Source organism: Mustela lutreola, chromosome 7, assembly GCF_030435805.1.
Source record: "Mustela lutreola isolate mMusLut2 chromosome 7, mMusLut2.pri, whole genome shotgun sequence".
In the NCBI taxonomy this organism is placed as follows: domain Eukaryota; kingdom Metazoa; phylum Chordata; class Mammalia; order Carnivora; family Mustelidae; genus Mustela; species Mustela lutreola.
Window position 1 is genome coordinate 49,972,841 of NC_081296.1, and position 17,068 is coordinate 49,989,908.

At 48.6% G+C, this 17,068-nt stretch overlaps 1 protein-coding gene across 5 annotated transcripts in view; it reads left to right on the forward strand.

Moving 5' to 3' along the window:
* TLN2 (talin 2) overlaps window positions 1–17,068 on the forward strand; it is a 424,752-nt gene that overhangs the window by 354,803 nt on the left and 52,881 nt on the right. For all 5 annotated transcript variants that reach the window (XR_009355411.1, XM_059180687.1, XM_059180690.1 and 2 more), the window contains 4 exons: window positions 1,214–1,360; window positions 5,738–5,839; window positions 8,476–8,595; window positions 16,043–16,189. Coding sequence is in view for 4 of the 5 variants with exons in the window: in XM_059180687.1 (XP_059036670.1) it covers window positions 1,214–1,360; window positions 5,738–5,839; window positions 8,476–8,595; window positions 16,043–16,189 (516 nt within the window). In the remaining variant the exon portion in view is untranslated. The remainder of the gene's footprint in view (window positions 1–1,213; window positions 1,361–5,737; window positions 5,840–8,475; window positions 8,596–16,042; window positions 16,190–17,068) is intronic.

Below are 17,068 nucleotides of genomic sequence, written 5' to 3' on the forward strand. Positions count from 1 at the left end.
AGGCACCCCTAGACTGCCCTTATTATAAATATATGCTGCAGGTATCCATATCATCTCATTGGAATTCTGCATAGTGTTGTTCCAATTATTCCCATTGTGCTGAGGAAGCCACGCCTAGGACCGCTTAGCTAGTAAGAGGTGGATCCAGAGCTAGAACCCAGTTTTTCTGATGGCAGGACCTAGGCTCCTTCTGCATCTGTCTCCCATTGGAGGTGTTTTTCAGGAGCCTGGAACCACCGTTGTTTCATCTTTCATCCACTCATTTACCTGGTGTCTCCTCGGTGCGTGATGCGCTTGCGAAACTCTGGCAGGTGTAGGAGCATCTCTGAGTTACAGTCAGAGGGAACTTGGGAGCACTCGAGACTTTGCCTGCAGAATGTCAGTCCCTGGAGAACTTTGCTCCCTCGTCCCTCCAGGCTCGTGGCAGTGTAATTTGTGACATAATTCCAAAGGCTCTTCGTCTTTCCACAGATGGATTTCTCCTCTATGTCACTACATTGCCACAATCCAACCTTATTTGCAGGAAGGGAATTCTAGAGTGTTGTGCAGCTTGAAAGAGAAGTGCATTTGTTGTGAACATGTTTTTTCCCTTATATTAGGTTTTGGTTTTTTCTTAATTAAACCGGGAAGCGTGCATCATTGGGAATCAGTTGCATTCTCTTTCTATCATCCTGGACAGATTAACATAAAACTGGTCCTGTCAGGGATGCCTGGGTGGCTCAGTTGGTTAAGCAGCTGCCTTCGGCTCAGGTCATGATCCCAGCGTCCTGGGATCGAGTCCCACATCAGGCTCCTTGCTCTGCAGGGAGCCTGCTTCTCCCTCTGACTCTGCCTGCCACTCTGCCTATGCTCGCTCTTGCTCTCTCTCTCTCTCTCTCTGACAAATAAATAAATAAAATCTTAAAAAAAAAAAAAACTGGTCCTGTCATAGGATGCTGTTAGATATTGCAATTTTGTTTTTCCTTTTGATTATAAAAAGACATCCTTTTCTACTTCTCTTTCTGATTTGTAGTGATTTTGCAAACAAATGTACCCACAGAAAGAAAAGGAAAAATCCAGAATCCCTGTTGTGTTCCATAAGGGTTTTGTTTTGTGTTGTGCTTTCTTTAAGGTTATACCTAAAAGAAGTGAAGTGATTTCTGAGGAGACTGAGCACCATTTTCCTCTGCTTATGGAAACTTCTCACAGTCCTCTTTCTGCTTTCCCTTCTCAGGCCCAGCACACCCATGATGCCATCACAGAGGCCGCTCAGCTCATGAAGGAGGCCGTCGATGACATCATGGTGACACTGAATGAAGCCGCCAGTGAAGTGGGGCTGGTGGGAGGCATGGTGGACGCCATTGCAGAGGCCATGAGCAAGGTAGGCCTGGGCTCCCAGATGCTCACCTTTATCCCTTGACCCCAGTTCCTCCTCAGTTTCCCTCAGACGTGGTCCCTAAGTGCTTTTCTCTAAGGAGCAGCCAGTTAAAGCGGATACCAGTGACCGTCCTCTTTTCCTGAGGGTTTCAATCAGCATACACACATCCTATCCTCTGTCCAACATGGTATTCATTCTTGGTTATTCATTCATTACTTTGGAAGCCAGTCTCACCCTGTCTTCTGGTTTTACACAGGGAAAAATAATGGCGATGGAGAAGGTATCATTGGTTCCTTCACTTACAAAATGGAAATAGGTATTTACCTCCCCTGTTTACCTCCTAGAGTAGTCATTGGGAACAAAGTCCAAAGTGAAATAATGAAGGGATTCCCAAGGTCTGGTCTTCAGAGTGGCTCCTTTGAACTCATGGGGAGCACATTCGTAGGCCCTACCCCAGCCCTAATCAATTGAAATCTCTGTGGACTTGAGCCAAGGAATCTCTGGATTTTTTTTTTTTTTAAGATTTTATTTATTTATTTGACAGAGAGAACACAGGCAGGGGGAGCGGCAGGTAGAGGATGAGGGAGAAGCAGGCTCCCCACTGAGCAGGGAGCCCAGTGCAGGACCCGATCCCAGGACCTTGGGATCATGACCTGAGCCAAAGGCAGATGCTTAATGGACTGAGCCACCCAGGCACCCCAGGAATCTCTGAATCTTTTAAATCCCCCCCCCCATGGTTTTGGTAGCCAGATGCAGACACCACTTAAGTAGTATGTGTGAAAGCCCATAGTGAACTCTTGCAGACAGTGGGCACGGAAGACAACGTGAGAGTCATTAATCCTCTAGTGACCCCTTGTTGGTTGAGCTGGATGAGTAGGGACTGTGATGGGAGAGTATCTCCTGCTCTTTCCTCAAGGAATCCTTCACTAGTCCTGTTAGTTTGATAGTCATTAAAATTAACAATTGTTCAGCAACATCTCATTTCCATTCTGTGATAGCACTGCCAAGAATTTTAGATTTTGTCCCTGTTTTGAAATGTCCATTGTCAGATTGCGAATACATTATTATGGTTTTTCAGAATAATAAGTGGTCTTTAATTGCTAATTTAGAGAAGATTGGTTGGTTGGTTTCTCCATAAAGAGGTGATAGCCTGAAACTATAATTAGGATAATTCCCCTTAAGCATTCATTACGCAGTCATTAGCAGACCGAGAGAGTCATGAGCCAGGCGGGGATGCCAGGACTCCTTTAGACACCCCGGACGGGCCTCATCAGATCACTCTGGTAATTTTTGCTGTGGGCTTCTCGTTCCTCAAATATGGGCAGTTTGGCAGAAAATGAGCGAAATTCCCCTCTTTCTAAAGCTTTTGGGGAAATCTCAGTGGTTGTGTTTGGTTTTTAGGACATCAGAACACCTGAGCTTTGAAAGTAAGCCATGTTTCAGGGCCCCAGAGTGGCTTAGTTGGTTAAGCATCTGCTTTCAGCTCAGGTCATGATCCCGGGGTCCTAGGATCGAGTCCTGCATCGGGCTCAGCACTCAGCAGGGATCCTGCTTTTCCCTCTGCCTCCCGCTCCCCTGCTTGTGCTCTCTCTTTCTGTCAAATAGGTAAATAAAATCTTTAAAAGAAAAAAAAAAGAAAGTAAGCCATGTTTCCATGAAGGATATTAAATAATGGAGCTCAAGTTTTCTCAATACAAATTAGAAATTCAGGTGACTTTTTTCTCCCTAGGAGAAGGTACTTTTCCAAATGACTCTAATGATAGGTAAGAGTTCCAAAATCTCTGGAATGTGGAAGTCAGATTCTTGAAGTCTTTTTCGATAGCTGTTGAGCCTTGCATACCAAGATGGATTTTCAGTAAAGGAAGCAGCACTTGTACTGTCTGATATCAGTGGTGGGATAGCTACTCTCTCACTCAGCCCAGGACACTCCCCACTCTTTTGGAAGGGCTGGGAGAAGTCTGGCATTACCTGATAGCAATAATTAGGAACTTCTAGTGACAGGATCCACAGAGGCCAGAACAAAGGGGTTCTTTCTGCCATTCTGCAGAGTATACAGTCGGGGTTTATTGGTACCCCCAACTCCTTCTACCCAGACCTGATAGCCGTGGTTCTACCCAGTGCCTCTTCCGCATTCTCTGTTGAGCCTACCCCAGCCTGCCCATTGCTGCCCACTTTGTATTCAGTGATACTCCAGGGCCTTGGAGCCCATAGGCAGTAAAGTGTTAGAAATAGGGCGTTTTCTGAGTTTTGGTTATTTGGTCACAGCACTGATAGACTGTCATCATCATTGTCATCGAGTGACTGGCAGAAAAAACGAGTGTACCCAACATTGAGTGTAACTTGGATGTAATTTGTGCCCCTTTTGGTGCTTCTGCCATGGAGGTTCATCCTGGAATTCTCTATGTCTAAGTACCAGAAGGTTTGGGAATTGATAGGTTAACATGAAGTAATTGGATTTCTGGGTGGTCTTGGACAAATGACTCAAGCTCTCTGAACCTTGGTTTCCCTACTGAGTGAGGTCAGTGGTTCTCAGTCTTAGAATTTTTGTGACCCACTACCTTTTCTTTGTTTGCTTCTTTGTTTGGGTTGTTGCATGTTGATGGTGGTGATAGTTTTTTCTTCTTTCTGACCAGAGGAGGGGGTTAAAGAGACAAAAAGCCCGCTCTCTGCATCACTACTGTTTCATAACGGAAAGGTCATGTTAACATCACCCTCAAAAAAAGTAGGAAGGCTATAATCTCAGAACAAAAGAGAGTTCTTTGAACTAAATAAATGTGAAATTTAAAAAAAAAATGATCACTTTGTTCTTCCCTTTCTCATTGTCTTTGGACTGGCAGGTTGTGTTCTAAGCTTCCCTCCAGCTCCAGCTCCTGGTGTGTCTGCTCTTAGGCTGTGGCTCATACAGAGTCTCCCAGCACATTGCTGGACACATAGAAGATGCCCAGTCAGTTTATACTGAGTGATTGAGTCCACAACTCAGTCCTCATTTGACCAGCAGGACTCCCATAGTGTGACCGAGATCATTGGCAGCAGCTTATTCCTTATAAAGAATCCCAGAAAAATCCAGCCTGGAGTCCATGTTGATGCTTTGGTGGAAATGCTTCCAGAACCATGCGGCCACATCACACATGGGCAGCAGGAAGCCGTTCCTTCAGTTCATGTCTTAGTTAGTGCCTGCTTGCGACCTTGAGTTCTTATTGAAGACTCCATCTAATGTTTCCTAAGTGCCCTCTTGGCCCCTAGTCTCTGCCCCGACTGCGAACTGTATGGCAGAGAGTTGCCAGGAAGGTCTTCTCAAAGATGTCATTGTGTACCCCAGATCCCACCATTTTCCTCATGATTTCGAGGTTCTTCATCAGACAGCTCAGCTTCATCCTCAATGCTCTCAACGGCCCCCACTTCTGTCCACCGCTCTCACTCTTCCTGTGTTCATGTCTCCTTATTTTGGCTCCTCACCTGGAATACCATTCAGCAGTCAATGGTGACGGTAGTGACAAAGATGATGGTAAAGATGTTGCCTTTTTCTTCATCGTGGTCATCATTGACATTATCATCATCTTTGTCATCAACCTGGTCATCATCTCCTCTTCCTTCATGTAACTCTTGGCTGGGTATGCTCTCAGTTGATGTGTACTACAAACTTCCGATGCTAGGAAGTTTCTCCTGAAGGACCTGAGCCTCAGAATTTAAGCAACGAGCTTGGGGCCCATTCATAAGCCCTGGAACTGGGTCTCCAATACAAGACTTCTGAACCAATATGTCTCCAACCTTTCGAGGGACAGAGTCATTGTCCCACTTGTCCCGGCTCTTCCCACTACAGCGATCTCTCCCATCTCTCAATTCATATTGTTCTCAAAGTCAGATGAGGAACTAGTGCTTCCAATCCCTTGTCTTCCCCAGCTTAAATCAGAAGGAGGGTTCCAGGGCATAGACCTCTATGGACTACACCATTCCTAGGGAAGCCCTTCACAGTGTAGATTCTGCCTCCTCTCCCAGTTCATCTTCTGCCTTTCTATGCTCCCCTAAAAGTGTCTGGCTTATGCCTACCACCATATGCTTGAACTCTAATCTACTTCTTAGGATCCCTTCCCTACCTTTTATATGTAGCAGACTCTTCTCCTGGTAAGATTTGGCAGAAATGTTCCTTGGGAATGCTCTCAATCTCCTCTCAGACAAGGCTTAGGGCCCCCTTGCCTGTGTACCCCAAGTGCTGTCTTTGTACCTCTGTTAAAGTCCTTATCACCAAAGCTGGGGGATGCTGTTGACTCTTAGCCAAAGAAATTCTGTGGGCATCTCCATTTTTCAAAATCCCCAATAAATACAGCCCATACTTCAACTGTCCTCTCCTGACATGTGGGGTTTTTTTCCTCTCCTCTGTAGCTGGATGAAGGCACTCCTCCAGAACCAAAGGGAACATTCGTCGACTATCAGACGACTGTGGTTAAATATTCCAAAGCCATTGCGGTGACAGCTCAGGAAATGGTAAGAGGAAAAGAGCTGCCCCACCCACTGTCGGTTGCCCTGGTGTCCATCACTACCACCACTGAGTCTTCAAATCAGGGTCTCTGTTGGACAGAGACTACCCCTTGTTTCTAGTTCCTTCTGGGCCCCTGCTCTGTCCTTTATCTGTGGTCTCTCTGGCTGCCTGTGGTCTAGACATCCCCATCTGCTGGAGCTCTCATTTCCTGGAAAAGCTGCAAGAGGGAATTACAGATACTTGGGCAAGGGACAAGGGAGCAAAGGAGGAAGAGAAAATGAGAAGAAAGTTAGAGATAAGGGGAAGGAAAAAAATCCTATTCACCTCGCAAAGGTCTTAAGCTGTGTATATAAAGTTACATACAAGAGAAGACATGTAGGATGGAATAGAGGTTGTCTAATGGAATCCAGGTATAGTCCTTGGACAGAAAGATATGCCAGTCTTTCAGGCAAAGTGAAACAACATGGTTATATAAAGACAATTTCCCTGACAACAGAAGGTATGTGACCTTTGGAGGTAATTTTCTTTTTCTTTTTTTTTGATTTTTGCAAAAATGTATTGCCATCGGAACTGTATTATATGCCTCTTTAGATAAAAATAGCATAAAGAACGGAGAATGCTATCTTGATAGGTTAAAAAGTTGTACAAAAGACAACCAGTGGTGTCCTCGAAGAATAAACAGGAGTGCGTAGTAAGAAAGTTCCTCTTCACCCTTTGAAGGCTCAGATGTCACGGAATAAAATTTGGGACCATGTCTCTCTGCTGCTGCCGTGTGAGGCTGAGTAGAGACACAAAGCAGCCTCCTGGCTGGAGGGACCAGACGGAGCCATGGCGCCGCGCCTCCCCCACCAGGCCGGCCCCTCGGGATGATTTTGTCATGTAGTCGTGTGTCCACTAGAGGTTGAGCTTGGACCACAAAGCCTTCCATGGTCGCTGCTCCTCCTTCTTAGAAACCCTGTGATTGTGCCAGGTTCACTGTTGCTTAACAGGACATGGTCCAGGAAGGGGAATAGGAGCAGTACCCATCTCGGGACCAAAAGAGCTGGCGCTGCTGGCGCTGCTGGGGAGGTGAGAGGGGGACCCGGGGCGGGGCACGGGTCAGATGAGACAGCCCAGCGGTGCCTGGTCCTCTGAGGAGGGAGCACAGCGCAGCCCGAGGCAAAAATCTTTGGAGTGGCCTCCTTGTGTTTCTGGAACGTCTCCTGGGCTAGGTTCTCAGCAGGCCCATCTCAGGCCCAGATGTCCATGCCCTTCAGGAGCCCAGCTGAGCGCTGCGTGGCCGCTGCTAGGTTAGCCAGCCTGGACCCTGAGTGGGCAAGGGCCGTGCTTTACCACGTTGGGCTGCTCCAGAATTGCTGTGGTCTGTGTGGCAGGACTCCAAGGAAGCAGCTGAAGGTACAGCCTCCCTCTCTTGGGGTTCCCAAGAAACCCACACCTACACCTGCCAGCCAGTGACATTTCCTGGCAAACATGCCTTAGATAGCTAACCCTTCCCCTTAGCAGGGTTAATGGGCAGCAATGGGCCATTCAAAACACTTATTTTTAAGCTCTTCATTTTGTTTAAATTTTTTAAAAGATTTTTTTTTTGTCTATTTGACAAAGAGAGAGAGATAGCAAGAGCAGGAACACAAGCCAGAGGAGTGGGAGACGGAGAAGCAGGCTTCCCGCGGAGCAGGGAGTCCTACGAGGGGCTCGATCCCAGAACCCTGGGATCATGACCTGAGCCGAAGGCAGATGCTTAACAACTGAGCCACCCAGGTGCCCTCTTAAGCCCTTCTGTGGCCGCCGAGAGAGAAAGAAGAGGTGCAGCAGGAGGGAAGCCTCTTAGGAAAGAAAAGGACCCCTTTCTGGGCGGCAGTTAAAACTGCTGTTCAGAGCACTAAGAGGCATTTTGTCAGAGGAAAAAGAAGGTCTTGAAACGAGTGTGTTAGGTAGGATAAATTTTTAGGTAAGTTTTTCTATGAAGCAGGTGGAAAATACTGAATATCCTAATGAGGAGGAGGCATAGCTCAGCCGTTGAGGCTGCAGTGGACACTTAACCAAATCTGTGGCTGAACCCTTGTCCTCCTTTGGCACAAATTGCTTATAAAGCTGTATTCTCTTGAAATATCTTCCTCCCAGAGACTCATCTGTCACTTCTCAATCATGGTTTCCCTGACAGCCCTGCTATCCTCACATCCTCTTGCCAGGGTGGGACCTGTTTCTGGGTTCCCAGAGACCAGGTCAGGTCTCTGCTGCAGAATGTGACCAGGGATGGGCACTGCCTGGGGCTCATACCCCCTGTATTCCCCAAGGGAAGTCTCATGGTGACCCGCAGGGCCAGGCCGGTGGGGGCTGCCGTGCTCACCTCCCAGTGTGGACTGTGAGGGCCTGCCCAGCCTGAGCCTAGCATGTCTCCCGCTGGCCCCACCAGGACCTGCTGGCCTGAGAGGGGCCCCCGGCCTGTTGTGCACGTCGCAGCATGGGCTTTGCTTGAATTCCCCTCTCCAGCCCCAAATGCAAGTCCAGAGCTTAAAAGTGAATGAAACCCTTTGGCTTCCAGTGGAATTAACACATGGTTCTCATGCTTTTTTCTGTGTGTGTGTGTGTGTGTGTGTGTGTGTATGTGTGTGTTTGTGTCTTGCTTGTTTTCTTTTTCCAGATGACTAAGTCGGTTACTAACCCGGAAGAGTTGGGAGGACTGGCTTCACAAATGACCAGTGACTATGGGCACCTGGCTCTCCAGGGCCAGATGGCAGCAGCCACGGCGGAGCCAGAGGAGGTCTGCCACCATAAGCCCCTGTTTTAAGAAGCACATGCACATGGGTACCCACTCCCGGGGGATTCTGGCTAGCTCAGCTCGACTCTAGAAGATTCCAGCCTGGTAGCCAAAACTAGGCTCAGTTCCCACCACTCTCCGGCCCATCCCCCAGCTTCAGACCCACTAGCCCAGGCTGTGCTCAGAGGCCAGCAGGCGGAGAGCTGGGTCCACCTGGGGAAGTGGGCTTTTAGACAGGTGCCCTCTGTTGGGAGTGTCTGGCCAGGTCCCCTGTCTCCTGGCCTGTCACCTGACTCCCAAAGCAGAACACAAGCTACCATCTTCCTCTTGGTTAGGACATCCTCCTCAGTGATTTTCCTGTTTCCCAAAGGCTCACAGCAGTATTAGAAGAGCCGAGTGTGGGAGTTAACCGTCCCAGTCTGAGAAAGGGCTGGCTAGCCTACTTTTGTGACACAAAGTCTTCCCCAGCTGTTGTTGGTGACTTTCTATGAACCGTCCCCCGTATCTCATATGAACCCCTCTTCATTACCTACCTGCCTTCCCTAAACCCTAAACTTCCCTTTCCCTAGTGACTGAACACAGACTTTGCCTTAGAATGCCTATACCCATAGGAGCCTTAGTCTGGCCAAAGTTTGGTCCCAGAGGCCACTTTCTAAGAGCCCCCTTTCCTGTCTAATATGCCCAAGTAACCACGGGGTCCCCTGGGAAGCAAACAGGCCGGCTGGACACCCGACCGCACCCCTGCCAGCAATAGCAGAGAGGAGGTGTGCCTTGCCCAGCTATCACATGGCTCCTCAGAGACACAGAGCTCAGTCTGCGGTAAAGAATAGTGGCATACATTGCAGGGATGCTGGGAAGATGAAGGTAACTACATTCTGTGACATTGTATTGAACACAAACCCCGTTGATGATATTCCTAAGGGAAGCGGGCTCTCAGGGCGGGCAGCTGTGACCGATCTTCCCTTCCTGCAGTGACAATCCATGTCCCCAGGCCACTTAGTGCTGGTTTGCCTGGAGTCCATTCTAAGCATGTCTTCACAAAGACTCCCAGAGATGATGCAGAAATGATCCAAAGTGAAATTCCTTGCTAACACGTCATAACAACGCATGTGAACAGGAGTCTCATATGTATGCACATTCATACATACATATCTAGCATGGGATGAAGGAGGTTTCTAACAGTGCCTGCACTTTAAGATTTTAGTATGGTTGAGTGTTTAGGCTGCAGCATGAATAATTCTGTTTGTAACGAGTCTATGAAGTCACTACCCAGAAAGAAAAGTCACCAGAAACCACCCCCCCTCCCCCGGCCCCAATCAGGATTCTGTGGAAGATTGGATTTCCTAAACAAGCCTAAGGGAACTTACATCATAGGAAGGAACAATCTGGACAAAAGGAAAAAGTGTTAGGCTTTGCAGGACTCAAAAAACAAAGAGGCTGTGGGGGGGGGGGGGGGGTTGGATCTCTGTTTCCAGAAATCTTTTAAAAATGGAATCTAGATCTGTCTGGTCGGTTCCGATGTTGACCCGCGGCCTCAGTTACTGCGTAAAGAGCCCATGATCTGTGCAGACCTTTCCACGTCTAAGTTCTTCAGAGCTCCCCAGCCCACGTGTGAAACAGGCAGATTTTCTTCCTGTAACCCAGACCATGAAGCAAAATACAAAATAACGTCAGAGCAGCCAGAAAAGGAAAGGTATCGCTGAAAGCCCCACATGAAATTACTTTAGTCCCTGGCCCCACATTTGTAGCAGCTGACATTTTCATTAAGGTTCTCCCTTTACACCCATGCGTCTTGAGTTATATTTTACATTCCAGACCCAAGAGCAGTGTGACCTGGAGCCAAAAGGGGCAGAGAGAATATACAATTACCAGTGGCTTGCTAAGGAAAATTCTTTGTGTGCATTTGCCAGACAGATATTTAGGGGAAAACTGAGAAGGTCGGGGGGATCCCTAAGGCAATGTTGTTTTTTTATTCCAAGACTGTGGAATTAGTTTTCTCTCCCAAGGGGGCCCCACCTCACAGCATGGGAAAGTATTTCTATCCAGGACAAGGAAAGAAGAAGTTGCTCCCTCACGGTCCTGCCGGCTGTGGTGCCGAGCCAGCATTTTGGTCTTTTCCAGAATGTGACAATTACAGGAGAAGCCCGACCCCCCCCTTTGAACACCAAGCAGGAGCTTTATCTGCTGTTTTTTCCAGGGAAAACTCAAACTCCCACTAACACCACTGTGAAAATGACTTTCTTGAGGAAAGTCAAAACCCTCAGGCAACTTCCCCAAGATCCCTGTTCTCTTGAAAAGGGAGATCCTGTGAGCCACCAGTGCTGGGGGGAAAGATCTAGTGACTACAGCTTTGTCTCCGAGGGAACTCTGCTGTGAGCACGCGTAATACTATGTGTCTTCAAAGCTGGCAGGAATGTTTGTCGAGAGCCTATGGCAAGATTCGCAGCCTTTTCCCAAACATGAGATGGGTAATCTACACGAGAATTCTTAAAAACTTTCCGCTCCGAGACACACTTTTTGTAGGTGGAAAGTGATGCCCTGTTTCTGTTCTATGCTTGTGATTCTTGCCCTTCCATTTTTTTTTTTTTTTTTTTTCTTTTTAAGGAGAAACTCTAAAGTCTGCCAGCTAACATCTGCAGTTGCCTTTCAGTGTTCACAGACTCTCCCAGGCCAATGATATTTGACCTGGTTTCAGATGTGATTGTTTTGAAAGCCTGAGACAAATGTGTACATTTTGTTTAGTTTTAGGCAGTAAAGAAGATGATCAGTATTTCTGAGACCCCCCCTCCACCTGAAATTTGATACAAAACTTCACAAAGGCCAGACTTCCAATTTCCCCCAGGATGTAAAACCAGGAGAAGATGCCCATTTGGGCAAGAAGGGAATTGAGGGTTTTTCTTGACGTTCGAGTCACGCTTTACTGCAGTTGCCAGTTTAAAACCCCAAGTCGAATGTCTGAGCCACATTCCTTTATAATACACACTGGTTGGTGGTAAGTCAGATTGCCCTGGGGGCTGGTCAGATTTGCTGAGAAATTTAGTGTTACTTTGAGAAGTTAGCATTTTTTAAACCCTTATCTTTTTAAATACAATCTTAAAAATGCATTCCCTCTCTCAGATGTTCTTGAAGCAGTACAGAATGTTCTGGGAGATTGCAGTAGAGTATGTTGCTTCTTTTGTCCCCTTTAAGTGCCTGTCCCAGCTGTCCCACGTACCCGTGGAAAAGAATAATCAGAGAGATGTTCATCAAGTCCACACCACGAATCAGATCCCTGCTGGGGGCTGTCCCTTGTACCTTCTGAACTACACAATCCTTCGTTCTTCCCCCGTTTCACGGGTTAGCAAACTGAGGCTCAGGGAGCTTAGTTAAATGGTCCAAGAGCACGCAGCTATGAGAGTCAGTACGGAAACCACTTGAGTTTGGAATAAGTAAAGTTTCAAGTAAGAAGTAAACATGGCAAGGTCAGGATTCACACCCAGGGCATCATAGCCTTTGCTGCTTCTGCCTCACCAAGCTACCTCCTGTCACAGCATTCGTGTGGTATTTTCTACTTTGAGATGTGTTCACACACACCTTTCATTTGGTCCATCAGCCCTGGGTAGTAGGGCAGGTTCCGTCCTATTTCACAGGTGAGGGGACAAAGGCCCAGGAGGTTAGCCCAGCTCGGCCAGGGTGTTAGAGGCCAGGAAGGCTGGGCCAGAAGTGGAGCCCCTGGACCTTTCTGCTGCCCGTGCTGCTGCCCTCCTGGGTGAAGGGCTGAGGGCAGATGTGGGGCTGGTGTCCTGAGATCCCTTCCCTTCCTGTTGCATTCAGCCCTCTTAGTCTGAGAAAATAAGTGAAGCCTGTTTCAGCCTGTCCCCCACGAGACTCAGCCTCCTGCGTGCTGTCTGAATAGGACTGCGCAGCCAAGCATACAGGAGGATTGCGTGGCCAAACCTCAAGGAGGCCTTCAGGCACCCAGAAGGTAATCATGTGCCCTGGCACAGACCCCTCGCCAGGACTAAGCCCTGGGTTGGCCAATGGCTTTGTACAACTGTTGCCTTATCTTAGGCTTATCCTTCTGCCTTCTGGTGCTAGTCTTTGGCCGTGCTTCCTACCTGGACTCTCCCTCCAAAAGACCACTGTCCCAGCTCTGCAGTGTACTTGCAGAATCCTGTGCTACATGCCTGGTGTCCCCTCCAAGGGAGGGGCTGAGCATCAGGACACTGAGATGTTTTCCATGGCAAGGCCTCTCGCGAGAGCACTGAGGGAACCTGAGAGAGTCATTGATGATGTGTCATGTCTGCCCATAGGTTCCAGGCCTGAGACTGTGGAGGAGAAGGTCCCTTCACCCTCCCACCTCCAGGGCCACTTGGAAGTGACTTAAGAGGTCTGTGTTCACCCAAGTGCCCACCACTGGGTGGATAGGATGCTCAGGTGTGGCTCCGAGCAGGGAACAGAAGTGGGCCAGAGAATGTTCTTTCCGAGACAGGTCCTTCCTCACACTGGGGCTTCACACCTTACTCTTCCAGCCCCTGACCCAGGGAGGCGCCGTGCACGTTCTGTACCTTTGACTCAAGGTTCACTTTTTAAACCTAACTGAACGATTTTTAAAACTCTTAGGAAAAAATGTGTTTTTTTGTTTTTGGTTTTGGTTTTGTTTTTATTTGACAGACAGAGATCACAAGTAGGCAGAGAGGCAGGCAGAGAGAGAGGAAGGGAAGCAGGCTCCCTGCTGAGCAGAGAACCCGATGCGGGGCTCGATCCCCGGACCTTGGGATCATGACCTGAGCTGAAAGCAGAGGCTTTAACCCACTGAGCCACCCAGGCGCCCCCTGTGTGTGTTTTTGAATAAACTCTGGGCTGGACCATGAGGTAACCCTTGGGGGGCCGCCGGCGCCGTACCGTGGCCCGCTGCGTGGTTTTGTGCAGACCTCAGGCTGATGTAGCTTTTCCCTGCTGAGGTTTGGGGGCTCTGGGAAAACCTGTGCGCACACAACAGGATTTTCTTAACACCGCAGCCCAAGCAAAATACAGAAATGAGTTGGTGGCTGAGGCTGTATCAGGCTTCAGAATCCGACTTTTTAATTAATTTTTTATTTTTGTTTTTATTTTTTAAAGATTTTATTTATTTTACAGACAAGAGATCACAAGCAGGTAGAGAGAGGCAGTCTGAGAGAGAGGAGGATGCAGTCTCCCCACTGAGCAGAGAGCCCGATGCGGGACTCAGTCCCAGGACCCTGAGATCATGACCTGAGCCAAAGGCAGAGGCTTAACCCACTGAGCCACCCAGGCGCCCCCAGAATCCGACTTTTAAACTTTGATTCACTAGTCACATTGTTGATTTTTATTGAGTCAAGGACATAAATTTTAACTCAAAAAGGAAGGGTATACTAAAAACACATTATGTCAATTTTACATGTTGAGTTTCTAGGAAAGATCGGGGGTGGGGGGCTGTGCAGGGATGGTACCCATGCTAAGTGAGGAAAACAACGACTTTAGTAAAGAGTGGCCTGCCTGGTAGAGCGACCTGCATTCTCATCTGGCTTTGCCAGACACTGGCTGTGTGATCTTGGGCCACTCACATCACCTCTCTGAGCTTGCGCAGTCTCTTCGTCTGTCAACAAGAGGTTGAACTAGTAAGGTCAGCTTTATTTTGAAATTCTCTTTCTTCCACCATTTGCCCCCTGCCTGGCTCCCCTAGCAGTGCCTGTCACTTGGAGACCTGTGGTCACGGAGCTCTTGTGTACGGATTAGCTCTGACCTTGTATTGTGAAGGGTTCAGTACATGGATCGGAAAAGGCTCAAGGGCCAGGAGGAGTTTTCAGCTCTCGTGGGGCAGCCCCCTGCCTCAGCCAGGCGTTGTGTTTAAACCAGCAGACGTGCCCAGCGAACCGCTGCATTTTGGGGGTTTCCTTGGGACTGAACAGGAGTACCTCTCCCCTGTTCAGTGGTGGACCTATTTGCAGAGCTGCCAGCTTGTATGTTTTCCTCGTGTTGTCTCCCACCTGGAGATGGTCCGCAGGCAGCCCTCCCTGATGGTGAAGCTTTGGCAGACCCCAAAAGAGCCAAAGCTCCCCCTTCTGGATCAGGAGACTTTTCTACTAAATGGATTCTTTTAAAGATTTTATTTATTTGACAGAGAGAGGCCGAGAGCACAAGTAGGGGGAGCAGCAAGCAGAGGGAGAGGGAGAAGCAGGCTGGGACTCCATCCCAGGACCTGGGATCATGACCTGAGCTAAAGGCAGATGCTTAACCCACTCAGCCACCCGGGCGCCCCTATTAAATGGATTTTAAATATCCTTTGGGCCTTAAGAGGATAAGAGGAATACCTTTTTTCCCCTAAAAGCATGATGTGTTTCCATAATAGGGTTAACATTTGCAACCCCCTTTGCTACCCCAATCCCCCACCACCACCACCTTGAACTCCAGTAGGACAATGCTGGAAGATAGCACCCTGGTGGTCCAGATCTCCCAGCTTTTACTCAAGATACCTGAGATCTTGTTAGCTCTTCTTGGTAGATGCTGGAAGGAGAAGCCACCACTTCTTGCAGTCGTCGAGTCCTGGAAATAACACTTACTAACTAAAGCTTAAGGTGTTTTGCTTTTAGTTGCTTACCTGGGCTGGAGGGCAGCTTATTTATGGCAGCTATATTGATCAGACTAAAATGAAAATTGACATGAAACAGCCAGAGGAATGCAAACTTCAGGAGGTGGAATTTATTACTCCTGAAAGAGACTGCCTATCTATCGTGGAGCTCATTTGGGTTCTTTTAGGCAAAGTACCTTTTATAATCACAGAACTCAGGGGTCATTGAAAGAATGTGTGCCTGCTGAGCCTTTAGCTCTAAAAATGTACCTTTTTAAGGAAACGACAACCTGGCCGTAGAGAAAGGAAGCCTGGGCCCAGCATGTTGGCTCTTACCATGGGACACAGTTGAGGGAAGGGGGTGCTCTGCTTGTAAATGTACCAACTTTGCAAGAACCTGAATGCTTTATGCTTCTTACCAATGCTATATATTTTGAACTTCTAATGGTTCTCTGGGGCTGCCGTGCAGAATAAATGAAAGTAAATGCAATCGCTGCTCAGGGGAGGCCCTGACACACAGTAGGAGCTCAATAAATGCATAAATGAATAATAATTAGCCCTAATGTTCTTGTAACATTTCTGGCAGGTGGCTGGGGATACAAGTAAACAACACGCCATAAAAGGTAACAAATATCAGAAGGGCATTAGGCTAGGATGAGGGACATAGGCTTGCTTCCTGGGGACTGTGGGCATTTTACAGGCTCTAAAAAGGGAAGTAAAATCAACCAAATTCCATACTCCACCAAGCACAGACTCCTAACAGCAGTGGAATTTTCCTAGCCAGGCTCCCATAGGACATAGAAGAAATTTTCCACGTAGGGGAGCCCTCGATGGCAGAATCCTTCATGCCTCTCCTTCTCTACCCTGGGCTTGCCTCCACAGATCGGCTTTCAGATTCGCACTCGCGTGCAGGACCTGGGCCATGGCTGCATCTTCCTGGTGCAGAAGGCGGGGGCCCTCCAGGTGTGCCCCACAGACAGCTACACCAAGAGGGAGCTCATCGAGTGTGCCCGTGCAGTCACAGAGAAGGTAAGGAACAGTCCTCGGGCCCAACGCGGTCACCATAACGCGCACTGGCCCTCGGTGGCCCACTGTGACCAGGAACATAAGCAGGAGGCTAAGCCAAAGATGATCTGGTCAGGTCTGGTGGTCTCTCTCATGCAGGGATTTCCCCAGGGATGGAGCCCATCAGGGGGCTGGGGTGGTTCATAGTCCTAAGAAATTGAGAACATGAGAGGGACCGTTCCTTCGAAAGTCAGGACCACCGCAGTGCACCTTGATGCACTTTTCCTACAGACAGAAGGGACAGACCGTGTCAAAGTCACTGGAACACCAGGATCCCCACCCTGCAACTGCTTTTGACATGTGTCCCCTGAGCTTCCTTCTCAGGGAGGCTTCCAGGCACAGGGCACTGGGAAGGGCCTGAGGCTCACTTCAAGCACCCTCTTTCATCCCAGAAGAGACTGAAGTGCAGGGAAGCATTGAGCACCCTGCCCACAGTGGCCCTGCACTGTAGTTGCGACAACAGAAGCCCAGTGGAGGCATTCGATCTCTAACAGTGGCTGTTGGCAGAGAGAATCCCATACACAGCATAGTGCATGGGACACTAGGGTCTCAGCGCAGTGACTGTCCCCTTCCCAGGCCCAATGCCCTCATTTGCAGATACAAGCCAGGCCTGTAGGGTTGTGAAGATGAAATGCAGTGGTGTGTGTCAAGGTGCTTGGCACAGAGCCAGACCCACAGTTCACCAAGTCCGACATCCTGGCTGCTGCTCTCTGTAAATTCTCTTCTGACTCTCTTCGCCCACTGGGGTCCCCGCTGAACAAAGCCCATTCTCAGCATCCCTGCATTCCCAGAGCTCCCTTACAGACCCCCAACAGGATACTTGTCTCCTGCTTGGCTTGTTTC